The sequence below is a fragment of the Aquarana catesbeiana genome, linkage group LG13 (genome assembly GCF_042186555.1).
Source record: "Aquarana catesbeiana isolate 2022-GZ linkage group LG13, ASM4218655v1, whole genome shotgun sequence".
In the NCBI taxonomy this organism is placed as follows: Eukaryota; Metazoa; Chordata; class Amphibia; order Anura; family Ranidae; genus Aquarana; species Aquarana catesbeiana.
In genome coordinates, this window is record NC_133336.1 from 126,065,933 (window position 1) to 126,083,976 (window position 18,044).

The 18,044-nt window shown below is 43.0% G+C and overlaps 1 protein-coding gene across 8 annotated transcripts in view; it reads right to left on the bottom strand.

The window, feature by feature from the left end:
- CCDC9B (coiled-coil domain containing 9B) overlaps positions 1 to 18,044 on the bottom strand; it is a 398,828-nt gene that overhangs the window by 142,138 nt on the left and 238,646 nt on the right. For 7 of the 8 annotated variants that reach the window (XM_073610486.1, XM_073610484.1, XM_073610485.1 and 4 more), the window contains one exon: positions 11,599 to 11,648. The exons of the other annotated variant lie outside the window; for it this stretch is intronic. In XM_073610486.1, the coding sequence (XP_073466587.1) occupies positions 11,599 to 11,648 (50 nt within the window). The remainder of the gene's footprint in view (positions 1 to 11,598; positions 11,649 to 18,044) is intronic. 8 annotated transcript variants of the gene reach the window in all.

Genomic DNA, 18,044 nt, shown 5'->3' on the forward strand with positions numbered 1-18,044 from the left:
AAAGCAGCATCAAGTCTCTTCTCCACTTTTCTTCTTTTTAAAATTCATGAAAGACTTAGCCAGAGCTAACAAGAATCCAAACATTTAAATTATTGACCCAAGCATTCCTAGTCCTTCAGCTACAAGTAGAGAAGACCTCCACAGGCATTTATCAACTCTACGCCAAGTCCCTTTTAAACAAGACTACTTCCACTGAAGATCTTAGACCTGCGATCAAACATGTCAGACCATGGCCGAGGAAGTATTAAACAGTCACCTCCAGTAATCATATCTAAATATAGTGAGCTATGGCTAACCAGTGCTAAAATTTTCTGGTGAAAAGTGTTTCCTCTGGGACAACCAGAGCAACCTATCTGGATGTATGCGGTTTTATATGACCAAAGCAGTTATTCGTTTGCCACTTCAGAGTTCTTTGACATGTTCAAAGCAAGGGGAGCAGTAATGTTCTACACCCTGCACACATGTGGGCACAGTAGAAACCACAGGAAGAATAACCAGTTGGATAATTGATTATCTCATACATAAAGGGACGGAAGGCTCCCGGGCTCAGCTGACTGACAGTTCTCTCTTCCTCCAGCTCACAGCTCCAGTGGGCGGGGCAGAGCCCTCCTGCTGACATCAGCCGGGGAGCAGGGGAAGAGAGGAGAGAGAGCCGACAGTCAGCTGAGCGACAGGAAGCCACGCTAATATAGGTACAATCCAGCAGATTTCATAACACAGGCACAGGGACACTTTTATAAATATGGTACAGAGGGGATTACAGGATTTAATAGCAGATATGAGAGCAGCAGGAGCAGGGGAGGGGGGAGGGGGGTGGGTGGGCACTACTACGAGCAGACAGGCAGGGAGGGGAGGAGAGGAAAACAGAGGAGACACAGGAGAGCAGGGCTGCGGATGACAGATTAACGTACGCTAACTACAGTGTCAGGGCTCAGCAGCACTGATATATTGTGGTCAGCATACAGGGGGGTGGTATAGCCAGGCAGGATCAGCCAGGTTTTTTAGGTGATACAGGGGTTACACAGAACAAGCACTGTGCTGTATATGGATATAATAAAGGGTAGAAATAAGAGTGAGCTGCAACTAAAAAAAGTGTTATACGACACTGAACAAATATACAAAAACATAAAGTCGCGCTAAATAGTGAAAAGATCAATTAACATATCTTACCAATAGTAGGTGCCAAAAATTGTTATATAAGTGAAACAAAATCAAGATGAAGGTGCAAAATTAAATGCATCTAACTATAAATTACGGTATACATATTGAAGTGCATAGAAATCAATACAATTAAGTATTGTTAAAAAAGAAAAAAATGCAAAATAAAAATTAAAAATGTCCAAAGCCTTTTGTTTTTTATGGTGACAATATTGCTTATCCACCGATCCTTCCACTGACCTCCGCTGACCATCCCTGCTGACGCTGAGGAGTCCGGTGCCTGCCAGTGAGATCCCGGGCTGGGGTTATAGCCACTCGCTTAGTGTGGTCCCCTGTAACAAGGGACCACCGTTTTCTGGTAAACGGCAGCATTTTCTGTGGTGGAGGATATACCTTTTCACTTATCACTTGAGTGTGGAATTTCACCTAACATCACTTTCTGGATCCACATGTTTACTGGACTTTTTATGTTTTACTATATGGATTTATCCTTTATTAATATTGATTAACTTTGGGTGTTTTTTCAGTTCTTTTTTGTGTTTTCACCCAGTCATTGGACTTTTTTTAATTTTTATTTTGCATTTTTTTGTTTTTTAACAATACTTAATTGTATTGATTTCTATGCACTTCAATATGTATACCATAATTTATAGTTAGATACATTTAATTTTGCACCTTCATCTTGATTTTGTTTCACTTATATAACAATTTTTGGCACCTACTATTGGTAACATATGTTAATTGATCTTTTCACTATTTAGCGCGACTTTCTGTTTTTGTATACTGTGCTGTATAACATGTTTAAGGGAACAGGATCTATTTTTTTCTGGGGGGGGGGGGGGGGGGTGTTTAACAAACACTTTAAGTGCAATCAAACACCTAATGACAAAGAGGAAATCCCTGCCCTGGAAGAAATATGTTACATGACTATATCCTGCCTGGTCCTTTGATGAAGCCCTGTGGGAGGGCGAAATGCATTGACGTGACTCGCTTCCGGCACTGACATCACTTCCGGTCTCATAGGAACGTCCCCAATGGTGTTTGCTGCATCTTCTTACAATTTCAATGCCTGTTTTTAACTTACTTTTGCAAGTATACCTTTTTAGCGCAATAAATTTGCTTTCTTAGCATACTTCACTATTGGTCCCCCTTTTTTCTTCCTTTTTGGGTACCTCTTTTGTATGGCTGAGCATTTACGTTGAAGGATTGTTTATCAACTCATCAGTGAACCTGCCATCCTGTGTCGTTCTCTGGATATCGTTCTAAGCCTTATTGACTCCCAGACTGAAAAGCTGGGTGTCACTGTGATTTGGGGAGTAGGGACACATGTGGGGGTGCCTTGGTATGCCTGAAAATATTTTTCTGCAACATTTTTCTCTGCAATTTTTGCACACCAGATGTGAAGCATTCCCTGCGATTTCGCACATTAGTTGTGAAGCACCTTTTTAGTTTTATATGGACTGTATTTAGTTGTGAAACACTTTTTTTACATGGACTATATGTTTTTGTCACCTAACTATGGGTCTCTGTTTGTGAGTGCGGTATTTATATATTTTGTCAAAATGTCCAATGGAGCCTACACACGGCCGGAATTTCCGAAAAAAAAGCTCCCATAAAACATTTTCCGTCGGAAAATCCGACCGTGTGTACGGGGCATTAGTGTGCAGGTTTAGAAAGCGATTGTTGAGAGAATACAAGACGTCCTCTTCATCTCTCAAAATGTGTGCTACTGGAGCTCAAAAAAGACAACCACCCAGTCAACATGATTTCCCAAGTGTGAGCACATCTACATTTGAGAATCATCTTACAGCAGAGTAAGTAAAAAGATAGCTCAAAATACTATTGACAGCAACAAGACTGAACCTTCAATGGATGACCATCTGCCAAGATCCAAGCTGACATAGCTGACAGCTTGAGCAATGCACAAGGAATCTTGCTAATAGCCAGTGTCCTAAAAAAATTCAACCAAATTTTCTATTTGAGTGTTTAAATGTGAGCCTCCTTCACTTCGTAGGTTGATAGCAGAGCCTCTTTAGGAAAGAGTCATCTAAAATTCCTTCAGACCAACAAGAGAGACTTTTCTACCTAAAGCTCACAGTGGTTATGCATGTTTTGCCACTGATGGAAAAGTGACTGGATACATTCAAGAAGTGAGAAGTTGCAGACATCAAGAAACCAACATCAAGGTCATCCCAGCTTCAACTTTTGTTTTTTGGACTTGTGTGCGTGTATCTACTGGGATTTTTCCCTACAACCATCTCTAGGGTTTACAGAGAATGGTCTGAAAAAGAAAATATTCAGTGAGCGGCAGTTGTGTGGACAAAGATGCCTTGTTAATGTCAGAGGAGAATAGGCAGACTGGTTCAAGACGATAGAAAGGCAACAGTAACTCAAATAACCACTCGTTACAACCAAGGTATGCAGAATACCATGTCTGAACGCACAACACAGAAAACCTTGAAGCAGGGCTACAGTAGTAGAAGACCACACCGGGTGCCACTCCTGTCAGATAAAAACAGGAAACTGAGGATACAATTCACACAGGCTCACCATAATTGGACAATAGAAGATTTGAAAAACGTTGCCTGGTCTGATGAGTCTCTATTTCAGCTGTGACATTCAGATGGTAAGGTCAGAATTTGAAATAAACAACAACATGAAAGCATGGATCCATTCTGCTTTGTATCAATGGTTCAGGCTGGTGGTGTAATGGTGTGGGGGATATTTTTTTGGCACACTTTGGGCCCCTTTGTAGCAATTGAGCATCATTTACACACCACAGCCTACCTGAGCATTGTTGCTGACCATGTCCATTCCTTTATGAATACAGTATACCCATCTTCTGATGGCTAACACCAGCAGGATAATGCACAATGTCACAAACATCAAATCATCTCAAACTGGTTTCTTGAACACGATAATGAGTTCATTGTACTCCAAAGGCCTCCACAGTCACCAGATCTCAATCCAATAGAGCATCTTTGGGATGTGGTGGAATGGGAGATTTGCATCATGGATGTGCAGCCAACAAATCTGCAGCAACTGCATTATATTAGTATGTCATTATGGACCAAAATCTCTGAGGTATGTTTCCAACACTTTGTTCAATCTACGCCACCAATAATTAAGGCAGTCCAAACCGATACTAGCACGGTGCATATATATATATATATATATATATATATATATATATATATATATATATATATATATATATATACACACACACACACACACACACATACACACAGTATCTCACAAAAGTGAGTACACCCCTCACATTTTTGAAAATATTTTATATCTTTTCATGTGACAACACTGGAGAAATGACACTTTGCTACAATGTAAAGTAGTGAGTGTACAAGCTTGCATAACAGTGTAAATTTGCTGTCCCCTCAAAATAAGCCATTAATGTCTAAACCGTTGGCAACAAAGGCTAACCCCCCACCCTAACCTCTGCAGCAATGCTGTCAGCACTCATATGTCCCAAAGACAACCTCTGGATATGACGCTGAGCACGTGCACTCAACTTCTTTGGTTGACCATGGCGAGGCCTGTTCTGAGTGGAACCTGTCCTGTTAAACCGCTGTAAGTTATTGGCCACCATACTGCAGCTCAGTTTCAGGGTCTTGGTAATCTTCTTATAGCCTAGGCCATCTTTAAGTAGAGTAACAATTATTTTTTTCAGATCCTCTGAGAGTTTTTTTTCCATTAGATGCTATGTTGAACTTCCAGTGACCAGTATTGTGTGAGAGCAATAAAACCAAAATTTAAGACACCTGCTCCCCATTTACACCTGAAACCTTGTAACACTAACGAGTCACATGAGGAGGAGGGAAAATGGCTAATTGGCCCCAATTTGGACATTTTCACTTAGGGGTGTACTCACTTTTGTTGCCAGTGGTTTAGACATTAATGGCTGTGTGTTGAGTTATTTTGAGGGGGCAGCAAATTTACACTGTTATACAAGCTGTGCATGCACTACTTTACATTGTAGCAAAGTGTAATTTCTTCAGTGTTGTCACATGACAAGATAGAATACAATATTTACAAAAATGTGAGGGATGCACTCACTTTTGTGAGATTTTATATATATATATATATATATATATATATATATATACATATACATACACACATATACATACACAGGGCTTTTTTCTCAGAAAATAGGTGCTGGAACTTACTCTCAACAGGCAAGTCCCTGCCCCAACCACGCCCACAACCCCACCACACCCACAACCCTGCCCCCAGCCACACCTTCCTCAGAGGTTAAAATTACACAGTTGCCAAATAGTGGGTGTGATCGAGGCTCAGAAATGTGTATCGCGGAAGGCACATGGTTCAGAAAAGTGAAGCACACAGAGTACAGGACTCAGGAGTGTGCATTGTGCAGTGCATATCATGTACAGTGCAGTGCATATCATGTCCAGTAGCCATAAACATGTACAGTACACATTAAAAAAGTACAATATGTACCATACAGCACAGAGACTATGACCCTGTTCTCTTTATATTTAAACAACGGGAGAAAGATTCCTCTCTAGACAGAAGTTCTGTGAAACACATGCCCCGTTAGGGCAAACAGGTGCAGGCTCTGCAATGGATCACTGAACAAGAAAAATCCTGGATGGCCGCACACCGAAAAACACCTTTATTGTGAAATATAAAATCCAAAACAGTCAGTCTATGCTATGCAGAGGTAGAGGCAATAGTTAACGCTTTCACACTGTAGGTCGGTGCTTAATCGTAACTAGTATAACATTGTTTGACTGTGCATATAAATAGGGGTAAATGGCCAATCAAAAGAATTTTCATCAAGGCCACCCCCCCTGCACAATCAAGTCAAAACAAGGGACACATGAAGGAGAAGCAGGTGCAGGCATGTAAGGCACCTTATCAAGGAAACCATCCACAATCTGCATCTCCTTCAGAGAACAACCCATATGGAAAAAGACCACAAGTAAATAATGCTTTTCATAACGAGATGAGTGAAGATTTAAACCAATATTATACCAAATCACATTAAATTAAAGATTTCATTAGTTTCAATGTGACAATACATAAAACAATAAATACGCAGATCATAAACTAATTGATATACAGATCAGAAATCACAGATAAAACAATAATGTATAATAAAATAATTGTTGGAAAAATGTTTTTGTTCCAATGACACGTTCACAAGAAAAATAACGGAGAATTGCTATGAACATACTGTATTTAACGCATGAACCACCTCACTTGTGGGGGGGGGGCCTCCGATAGACTTGTGAATTAAAATGAGAAAGACCCTTTGGGAGTTCAGAAAAAGAAGAAGTAACCTCATAAAAAGTATAAAATTATAATTATACATGTAGTTACTTGATACAGTATATACACTAATCTATATGAGACACAAGAGGAAGAATGAGATAAATAGATCAATCAGTAGAAACAATCCGTGGTATTGTTAGTCATATCAATCATAGCAATTAATAATTAATAATTTGTGACATGAATTTCAAGAAGAAAAAAAAAAAAAAAAAGAGGAAAAAAAGATGAGGTAAATTTAAACGAGTGGTCATCATGCTATATCAATGGTCCCCAACCTTTCTGGCACCGGGGACCAACTGCGTGGAAGAAAATTGTGCCAAGGCCCGGCAAGGGGGGGATGTACGTGGGGGGGAGGGGAAGCGAATTTCATGGGCAATTTATCGGGGCAATAGCTGTTGGTACTTCAATCATCAAGGCACCATGGTTGGTATGGTGTCAGAATGAATGAAGCACATTATTTCTTATATTACATTGTAATATAAATTAAATAGTTCAACTCACCATAATGCAGAATCAGTTGGAGCCCTGAGTGTGTCACTTTCCAGCCTGCCACCAGATGAGGAATGCCACTTGCCATGCTTGCCTGCCACCAGTTGAGGAATGCCACTTGCCACGTCACCTGCCTGTTCCACCAGTTGAGGAATGCCACTTGCCACGTCACCTGCCTGTGCCACCAGATGAGGAATGCCACTTGCCACGCTGCCTGCCCCCAGATGAGGAATGCCACTTGCCACGCTGCCTGCCACCAAATGAGGAATGCCACTTGCCTGCCACCAGTTGAGGAATGTCACTTGCCACGTCACCTGCCTGTGCCACCAGATGAGGAATGCCACTTGCCATGCTGCCTGCCACCAAATGAGGAATGCCACTTGCCATGTCACCTGCCTGTGCCACTAGATGAGGAATGCCACATCACCTGCCAGTGCCACCAGATGAGGATTTTCACTGCATTGGTGCCACTGGTTCAGTGATCATTCTTGAGTGAAGGCAGGAGAGCAGAGATGTGGAGTGGGCGGTGAGAGATGATGTAATCTCTCTGCTCCTCGCCGCACCTCCAACATCCTGTATGCTGTGAGGGCAGAAGAGCGGTAATGCTAGGCGGGCAGAGAGAGATGATGTCATCTCTCTGCTCCCCATTGCACCGCCGACATTCCTCACGCTGTGAGGGCGGAAGAGCAGTGATGCTAGGTGGGCGGAGAGAGATGTCATCTCTGCTCGCCAGCCCGCTTCTCTCATTCGCCTGCCCGCTTTCCTCACTGATCCACCGGTGCCTTAAAATGTCATGCCACCTGCCGCGGCCTGGCTGCATAGACGCTGCAGCCCGATAGTGGGCCGCGGCCCGGGGGTTGACGACCCATGTGCTATATGACATTTTTTCCATCACCATGAATTAGATGTATAAATGACAATATAAAGTGACTTATAGTCGAACTAAGTTACTCTAAAAACGTGTCTCACTTGTAAAAGTGAGACACATCCCACTCAAAGTTAAGGCCTGCTGGTTTTCTAGTATTTAAATTGAAGAGCCAATAAACTTCTTGTTTACACAAAATTCTGAATTCTATTTTTTCCATACCCTGGGTGACCAAACTGGACACATCTTTGTGGTGATAGTCATTCCAATGACGGGCCACATTGGTGAAATGATTTTTCTCAATATCATTGAGGTGGTCGTAGAGACGATCCCTCACCTATGTGTCGTCAACCCACATATTGAATGGGGCACAAAGTGCAAGTAATAACATACACTAAGAAGCGCGTATTGCAATTAATGAAGTACGAGCTTTTGTAGGATTTCCCTGTTGTAACTGAAAGGACTGTGTCACCCCTTTTAATAAAAGAACAATATGCACAACTGTTAATACCGCATTTAAATGTACCCTTAAATTGTAGTCAATGTGTAGGTCCTGTTGTGCTTGTGTAAAGACTGGGTGATAGCCATCTGCCAAGTGAGGATTTTTTCTACTGATTGATCTATTTATCTCATTCTTCCTCTTGTGTCTCAAATAGATTAGTGTATATATTATGTAACTACATGTATAATTATACATTTATACTTTTCATGAGGTTCCTTTTTTTTTTTTTCTGAACTAACAAAGGGTCTTTCAAGTCTACCGGAGCCCCCCCCCCCCAAGCAAGGGGGTTCATGCGTTAAATACAGTATGTTCATAGCAATTCTCCGTTATTTTTCTTCTTAACATTTCATTGGAACAAAAACTATTATTTTAATTATACATTGTTTTATCTGTGATTTATGATCTGTATATCAAATAATTTATGAACTGCATACTAATTGTTTTAAATATTGTCACGCTGAAACATATAAAATCTTTAATTTTATTTTATTTATTGTGATTTGGTATAATTTTGGTCTAAATTTTCACTTATCTCGTTATGAAAGCATTATTTACTTATGATCTTGTTGTTTCATAAGGGATGTTCTCTAAAGGGGTTGCAGATTGTGGATGGTTTCCTTGATAAGGTGCCTTACATGCCTGCACCTGCTTCGGAGTTCTCCTTCATGTGTCCCTTGTTTTGACTTGATTGTGCAGGGGGGTGGCCTTGATGAAAATTCTTTTGATTGGCCATTTACCCCTATTTATAAGCACAGTTAAACAATGTTACACTAGCTATGATTAAGCACCGACCTACAGTGTGAAACACGTTAGCTATTGCCTCTACCTCTGCATAGCATGGACTGTTTTGGATTTTAGATTTCACAATAAAGGTGTTGTATCGGTGTGCGGCCGTCCACGATTTTTCTTGCTCTCCTGTTCTATTTATACTAGGCTGTATTTTACATACTTTGACCACTGCACTCTGTCAGCTGTGATGTACCTTACATACTCCTGACTGCTGAACTCTGTATGCTGTGATGTATTTTGCACGCTCTTGACTGCTGTAATACCCATATACAGAGTTTTCGGATTATGCAACATATAGCCTGTGTACAGACTGCAGTGATCAGGAATATGTAACAGAGTGTAATGTGCAGCCCAGCATACAGTGTGCAGGGGTCAGAAGTACATAACGTAAAACCCATTGTACAGAGTGCAGAATTAAGGAGTATTGCCCAGGGGCCATTTATGTAACATATGACTGTAAAAGGTATGTAATGTATAGCACAGCATAAAGTTATGACTAGGTAATGTACAAGGTATTTTACTAAATCCTCACTGTTGCACCCTGCCATATATGACATACTCTTGATTACTGAACCCTTTACTCTGCTGCCCCCCAGTAAAGTTCCCTTGTCCTCTCCAAGCAAAAATCCCACTTCCCTCAAGTATCCCCCACTCCTCAAAGTAACCATCAATTACTCGCCTCCACACACCTCTTTGCTATGCTCTGCACGCCTTCCCAACATCTCCAGCTCAACTCTGCGTCCAACATCCTCAACCCACCTACACACCTCCCCATCAACAACTCACCTTAGCACCCCATTAACATCTCGCCTCTGCACCCCTCCGTTCACAGGTTACATCCCCAGTCCACAACTCGCCTCTGCACCCCCATCTACAGCTTATCCTCACAGCTTTCACCTCTGCACAATCCACACTCCCCCTTCCCTGCTATCACCCCTGCACAAATCCACCCTTTCCCAGCTTTCCCCTTTGCACAACCCCCCCCCCCCCCCCCCCAGCTCTCTCACTTTTGATCCTCCCAGATCCCCCTCTCCCCCAGCTCTCTCACCTTTTCATAGATCCCCCCCTTTTCACAGACCCCCCCCCAGCTCTCTCACCTTTTCACAGACCGCCCCCAGCTCCCTCACCTTTTCACAGATTCCCCCCCCCTCCCCTCAGCTTTCTCACAAATCCTCCCACCTCCACACAAAAAGCTCTCTCACCTGTTGACGTATTGTCCTCCTCCTCCAAAGCTCTCTGTCACCTCTTGCAGAATGCAGCCATCAGGGCTCTGTTAGCTGTACCCGGGCTTTTATTTTCAACACACAGTGACTTTCCTGCAGCTCTGCCTATTAGCAATGTAGCACAGAGCAGAGGAAGAGTTTCACAGCGCTTCACTCAGCTCTGTGCTACACACAGTTGTAACAGGTGACAGGTGGAGAAAGAAGCCACCTCCCCAAGCCACATATTTACAAACAATGTGGGCGCTTGCAGCGTCGAGTTCTGGGACATCCACCTGTAAATATCCAGCATTGTGTGCCCTGGGTGCAGTGCCGACACTACTACGCAGAAGCTGATGGAGGAAGTGAGTCCTCTACCAGCTTCTGTGTTACATGACAAGCGGAAGAGGACAGGACTGCCAAATTTGGCGGAACTCCGATCCGGCAAAAGAAAAAATCCTATATATATATATATATATATATATATATATATATATATACACATATACATACACACACACACACACACACACACACACACACACACACACACTTGCATGTTCTCCCTCTCTTGCTCTTTTTAGTCACGCTTTATGGACTTAAACTGGGTTAAAATTAAATATTACGATTTCAGACAAGGAGTGTTCTCTTTCAGTGTCATGTAATTTATCTGTGTTGGTATTAACTGCATTATTTTTGTTATTTTTATGTAGTATGCTGACATCTAGTAGTGGTTTGGGGCCACTACAACTTGTTCACTAATGTGACTTTGGTATCTTCCTCTGTCCTCCTCTTGTCCAGTTAGTTTAGTCCCAGCTAGACACTCCCCATTTCTTCTATGTTCCCTCAGTTAGTTTTAGTTATTTGCACGGCCTTGGGAAATTCATGGTCTTCGTACACATCAAAAGAACTGGAAAAACACCCTCTATACTGCAATTACGTCAAATCACATTGGATTCAACTTCTGTGCCTTATTAAAGAGTTTAGCTGCATGTGAACGGTGCCAAGTTAACAAGTGACCATACTCTCTGGACAGACTGGGTCTAAAAGGTATGTCAATGCATAAAGCAGCATTTGAAACAGAAAAATTATATTACACTATTCAAAATAAAAGCCACTGGTAGAAAAAAATAAAGACATGGTTGTGACACTGATTTAGGAACAATAACTTTATTAATGTTTAATATACTAATCTCCGCAAATAAAAAAAATTACTCAGACGAACGTCTGAGTTGCTCAGTTTCTAGATGGTTTCTTTACGTAATTCGTGTGATGCTCACCTCTCTTGCCACAGAATCCACTTGGAACTGTGTCAGAATCATCTTTAAACCTGCATTATTATGGAAGAGAACAACAAATACCATGCAATCAGCATTTTAGAATGTCATATAAAAGGTTTTTTTTTTTTTTTTTTTTTAACAGTAAAAAAAGTTTCCTTGGATAGTTCAATGACTAAAACAATAGGCATCTGGGGTATAATCTCTACCCTTAGGCAGATAAAACAGAAAGGCTCCCCTCCCTTGTGCATTCCCTTTGCACAGAAGATAGAACTAGGTAGATAGCTGTATTAAGAAATTTAAGATATCAAACTACAGGTACGTATCTCTGTAACTTAGGCTTGAAAAACAGGGAAGTGGCGCACTAAGCAGTGCAGAGCCCACGGGGTGACAATGGCATCAGTAGAAAGATCCCTGGAGTGAGCTATGAACTGGAGATCCTAGAGGGTGTAGCAAGTCAATAATCTGTGTGCACCAATGTTTTCCAATCCAAAAATGTTTTTCTAGATAAACAGTCCATTCCCCCAGGTGGCTGAGAACGTCCATCTGCTGATTCCAGCAAAAGATCTTGGACACTTCCTCTAACACAGCTGAACTCCTGGTGCCTCCTTTGTTGTTCATGTACTGTATGTCAAAGCAATGGCATTTTTACACTAAGCCTGTGCTAGACTACCAATCAGGAATAGAAACTGGTAGAACAGTTACAGAATAGTCCAGAACTCCAATATGTTGAACAGAAGGGAGGAACTTCCTTCATTTCTTGACCCTAGATGAATAGAATTGGATTCTGCTTACTAGGGAAAGTGATGATATGTCTTATTGGGAGAGAATGGTGAGGGGTGTACTTAAAGTGCATCTCTGCCTAAAAAGGCTTTGTTTTAGTTTTGGATAGAGTGGGGAATTATTACACTCTGTCGAGTTGTTAGTGTCGTCAGTGTTCCCATTGGGAAGGTTCACCCTTACATAGTTACATACCCTTTTATTTGTACTGGTGACAACTGTTACATAAAAAATCCAAAATGTAAGACTTGTCCCCAGAACAAGAGTAAAGGGAAAAATTTAGAACACATGTTCTGGGGGACAACTACCAAAGACGTGAAATTCCCTGACTTTAGGATAGCAAAGTGACAGGAAGTGAAGGAAAATTTCCCCAATGGTAAACAGACAACAAAAAAGTAACCTGACACGTGTCCCCATCAGCCCAAGGAATCACGTGTGCTAAACAGGGAGATGGTGAAAAGTGCAGAAGACGGTCATCTGCTTAAAACAAGCGTCAATCTGGAATCTTATAGAGACCCTGTCAACAACTAAAAGCAGGTAAAATCAACTATTCTAAATGCTTACTTGCAGTGTTTTTTATGGGTGGAGTTCAGATCCTGTAGTCATAGACCATGTGTTATTTGCTGCTGTCTGCAAGTCATTGGACACTGGCAAAAGCTTTGTTGGTAACACTCCCTAGTGCACCATTAAATACTCCCATCCACTCTGTGCGACTCTAGTTTTGTAGCAGGCAATAATAAGAAACAGAGAACAGAGGTAAGGACCAGCGTCCTGTACTGTATTCCAAGATATGGACTTTCAGGTGAGTTGAAATTCCTATTATCATAATTGTACTGTACAGGAGGCATGATATGTAGTCAGACCATGGGGCGTTCCACAGCAATAAACTGAGGAAATGGACAACAATATAGCAAACTACGGCATACAAGTCCCCAAGAAAACAAATGTCAACTGACCCAAAACAGATTACAGCTTGAAGCACTTTGCGGTCAAAGCTTGCATCAACAAAGGCTTGGAGGCCCACTTGGTAAAAGGGTATGAACAGAAGACCAAGTGGTGGATTTGCAGACCTGAGCAATGAATTCTTGATGCTGAAAAGCACAAAAAACACCAACAGATCTGGTGGAGTGGGCCTTGACAGGGAAGGGGGAAATCCTTTCTTTGAGGTCATATGCCCTGGAAATAAGCTTACTGAGTCACCTAGCTATGGTGGAAGAGGAAGCAGGATGACCCTTCTTAAGACCCCAGGGAGGACAAAAAAGGAGGGAGTTTTTTGTAAGGAAGATGTTAGAGCTAGGTAAACCCTAACTGCTCTGACCACATCCAAAGGACTGAAATCACCTTGGCGAGGGGGGAGGATATTATCCTCATCATTAGGATAAAAACAAATCATGGCTCCTCCTCCAACAGGAAACACCTCATCATCCAAAGCTTTAACAGAATGCCTCCACGCAGCTTCCTTTAGTTGTTTGTAGAGAACCTCCAGCCCCGGCTGCAACACATAAGTGACAGTTATATCATAGTATTACAGCAACAAAAAAAGGTGGGTTATTGCTGTCCTGAAAGATTATTGGAAAACAAGTTACCGGTAAGTCTAACTTGAATTTTTCACAAAACGTCTTTCAGGACAGCACGCGGGAGGATAATAGAGACTTACCCCATTTAGGGTGGGACAACAGCCTGCAAGACTTTCCTTCCAAAGCCTGGTCCCTAGCTGTCAGGAGGTCAAACCTACAATGACTAGCAAAGGTCATCAGACTCGTCCATATAGCTGCTTTACAGATCTGTTCAGGGGGTGTCACCAGCTCTTTCTGCCAAGTTCACTGCCAAAGCTCTTGTAGAATGAGCCCGAAATACCAACTGAACTCTCCTTGCCTGAAAGGGAATAGGCCTCTGTGATCGCAATTCTCAACCGTGAAGAACCTGATCACTAGGGGTTCTGATGAGATTGATTTTTCCAAAAATAACCACAGAGCGGAAACCTGAACTTTGAGGGTACTGACTTCTAAGCCTATATCCGCTCCTTCTTGCAGGAATTCCAAAATAGAACAAATATCTTTTAAGGATCTTCCGGATGCAGTGCACCAGGAGTTGAAAACTTTCCAGACTTTGAAATAAATTGCTCTGGTAACACTCGTTCTGCTAGATAGGAGGGTAGCCACCGACCTATCTAAAAATCCCTTCTTTCTTAGGAGCTACTCTTCAGAAGCCAAGCTGTGAGCTTTAGCTTTGCTACTTCCTGGTGAAGTAAGGACCTTGTATCAGCAGGTCTTACCTCAACGGAAGGTGCCAATACGGTTCGAGTTGCATCTGGGAAAAGGGATGAAAACCAAGCTCTCTTGGGCCAAAAGGGAGTGATGAGGATTACTGTCATCATGCTCCTACTGGATTTTCCTTATGACCTTAGGGATAAGCTGAAGATATGGGGAAAGGCGTAACAAAGGCGAAAATTGCAGCCGTGCACCAGAGCATCTAACCAGAGTTGTGAAAAGATCCACTTTTGGCTGCCCCCATTTTTTCACGATCATTTGGACGATTTCCGGGTTCTATCGCCACTCTGTCTCATAAACCTGGTTTCTGCGGAGGAAGTCCGCTACCCTGTTTAGAGTCCCTTATACATGGATCGCAGACAAGGATAGAATATGGAGCTCTGCCCATCTTAGAATACTTCCTGCTAGGCACTGAAGAGCTCTGCTTCTTTAGAGAATGGAATCCATCTGAAATCTTCTGTACTCTACCGATCGATTTAGCGTTTTGAGATTTGGGATGAAACTGAACCTCCCTAAGGGTTTCTGAAAGAGGAATACATGCAAGTAGAACCCTTGGAAGAACTCCCTTGTAGGGACTGGAACAATGACTCTCTGGTATCTCAGTTCCTGGATTAGGGACTTCATGGCGTGAAGCCTGGCTGGATCCCTTGGTGCGTTCGTCAACAAGGATCTTTTTGGAGGTTCTTCCGTGAATTAGATCACATATCCCTGGGAGAGTATATTTAAAATAAATTGGTTTAGTGTAATGCCTCTACACTGCAGAAGAAACTCCTGGAACCTTCCTCTGTCTGGGAGGAAGGAGTCACTGTGATTTTCCGGAAGTCGCAGGAGGATTGAAGAGCACTCCACTCCTACCTTTGGGCTTCTGTTAAGACCATGGCTTCCTTTTTCATCTTCCTGCTGTTCTTACGGGTCTGCACCTGCTTCTTCTTGACCGGAAACAATTTCTTTTTATTGGCCGTTCGGTCAAGAATGGATTCTAATTCTGAACCAAACAGCAAATCCCCTGCAAAGGGAATGCTACACAGCCTATTTTTTGATGCTGCCTCCCCGGGCCAGGTTTTTAGCCATGAGGTTCTCCTAGTAGAGTTTGTTAATGCTGCGGACCTAGCCGGCATGTGTATGGCCTCTGCTGAGGCATCTGCAATATATGACACTGCTGCAGATAGGGTTGTAAAGGAATCCAAAATCTCCTGTTTCAGGGAATCCGCAGTAACATGGGCCTTCATCTGGTTAATCCAGTGCTCTAAATTCCAGAGGTCTAGATTTCTCATGCAGAAGTTAATTCAGGGATGCCTGGTTTGTCTGACAAAGTCTACTATGCACCGAATCAATAAATGAGTTCATGGTAGAAAGCAAATAGTGGGAAGCCTTAGCTTGTGCCTCAGAAATACAGGTGGTGAAAATTACTCTGCAGGATTATCTTCTGCATCCACCTCATCCACCTTAATATCTTCCTTAACGATGTTAGGAGGATCAGGGTCATACTCCTGAGGTGGAGAGGCAGAAGACTGCTTTTGGGCCCTGGGGAGCAAAGGTTTCAGAAGGGCAGCGAGTTTCCCAAATCCAAAATCAGACATAGCTGAAGTAAAATCTGCTTTAGCCAAATAGGTAATAGAGAGGGAGCTAAAATTCAAAATAGTTGTAAGTGGAGGCATTTACAGAGGTGGATAACACACTGGGTGAAGCAAACATTCATATGTAAGAACAGGACATCATCACAATTACTGTCTTACCTTATCCATGCTGCAGGTTCTCAGTGAGAACCAAACTTCACCACTCACATTGGGCATACCCCTAAAGGGGTCTTCATGGTCTGGGTCCCTTAGGAATGAAGCACGACCCTGGACATGTATAGCACACCCTGTGGCTACCTACACTCACTGTACCAAGTGCCAAGGTAAGCACCAAACGCAGGATCCAGTGCCTGAAGCAAATGTTACAGGCTTGCTTCACTGATGTGGGGTCCAGGTAAGGTTCTCAAGATGTACATTGAAGGCAGCTGATCCGAAAACTCCTAGTGAGCCATAAGGAAGTAAGCAATTGAATCTTGATAGAGGTGTCATTTAAAGTAGCGAAGAAAAGTAAAAAGGATTGGTGTAGATCACGGGTAGGCAACCTTTTGAGCAGTGTGCTGAAAAATGTTTTCAAAGAAATTGAGTGTGCCGCTTTTATAACAAAAAAAATGTCAACTTTACACTCAATCACAAAACGGATTTTTTATAAAGTAAATGCTGTAAACTACTTTAGTAGTGAGAAATTAACATCCTGCACTCTTACGCCTCAGATCAGCCCCAATTCCTGCAACTCCACATTTCAGATCACTGTACCACCTTGCAAATCTGCCCCACCACTGTAACCTCCTGCACATCTGCCCCACCACTGTACTACCCTGCACATCTGCCCCACCACTGTACTACCCTGCACATCTGCCCCACCACTGTACTACCCTGCACATCTGCCCCACCAATGTATCCCCTGCTCATCTGCTCCACCACTATAACCCCTCCGCTCATCTGCTCCACCAATGTACCCCCTTTCTAATCTGTCCCACCACTGTAACCCCCTGTACATCTGCCCCACCAATGTTCCCCCTTTCTCATCTGCCTACCACTGTACCTCCATGCACATCTACGCCACCACTGTACCATCTTCTCATCTGTCCTAACACTGAACTTATGTGCTCAACTGCCCCAACATGTAACCCCCTTTCTCATCTGCCCCACGACTGTACCTCCTGCACATCTGTCCCACTTTTGTTCCCCCTGCTCTTCTGCCCCACCACTGTAACCCCCTGCTCATGTGTTCCACCGATGTACCTCCTTTCTCCTCTGTCCCAACACTAAACCCCCCTGCTCATCTATCTCACTCCTGTAACTCCCTTCTCATCTGGCCCAACACTGATTCCCCCCCCCCCCCCCCCGCTCATCTGCCCCATCACTGTACCCCCCTTCTAATCCCTGCTACCACTGTACCTCCTGCACATCTGCCTCACCACTGTACCCCCCCTTGCTCTTCTGTCCCACCACTGTAACCCCCTTGCTCATCTGCCCCATCAATGTACCCCTTTTCTCATCTGCCCCACTACTGTACCTCCATGCACATCTGCTACACCGCTGTTATCCACATGCTCTTCTGTCTCACTACTGAATCACCTGTCCTAACAGTGAACCCATCTGCCGCACCACTGTAACTTCCTTTTTTTTTATCTGCCCCACTAATGTACCTCCTGCACATCTGTTTCACCTCTGTACCCCCCTGCTCTTCTGCCCCACCTCTCTTACCCCTGCTCTCCTGCCCCACCACTGTTCCCCCTGCTCTCCTGCCCCACCACTGTTCCCTCTCTCCTGCCCCACCACTGTAACCTCCAGCTCATTTGCCCCACCAATACACCTCCTT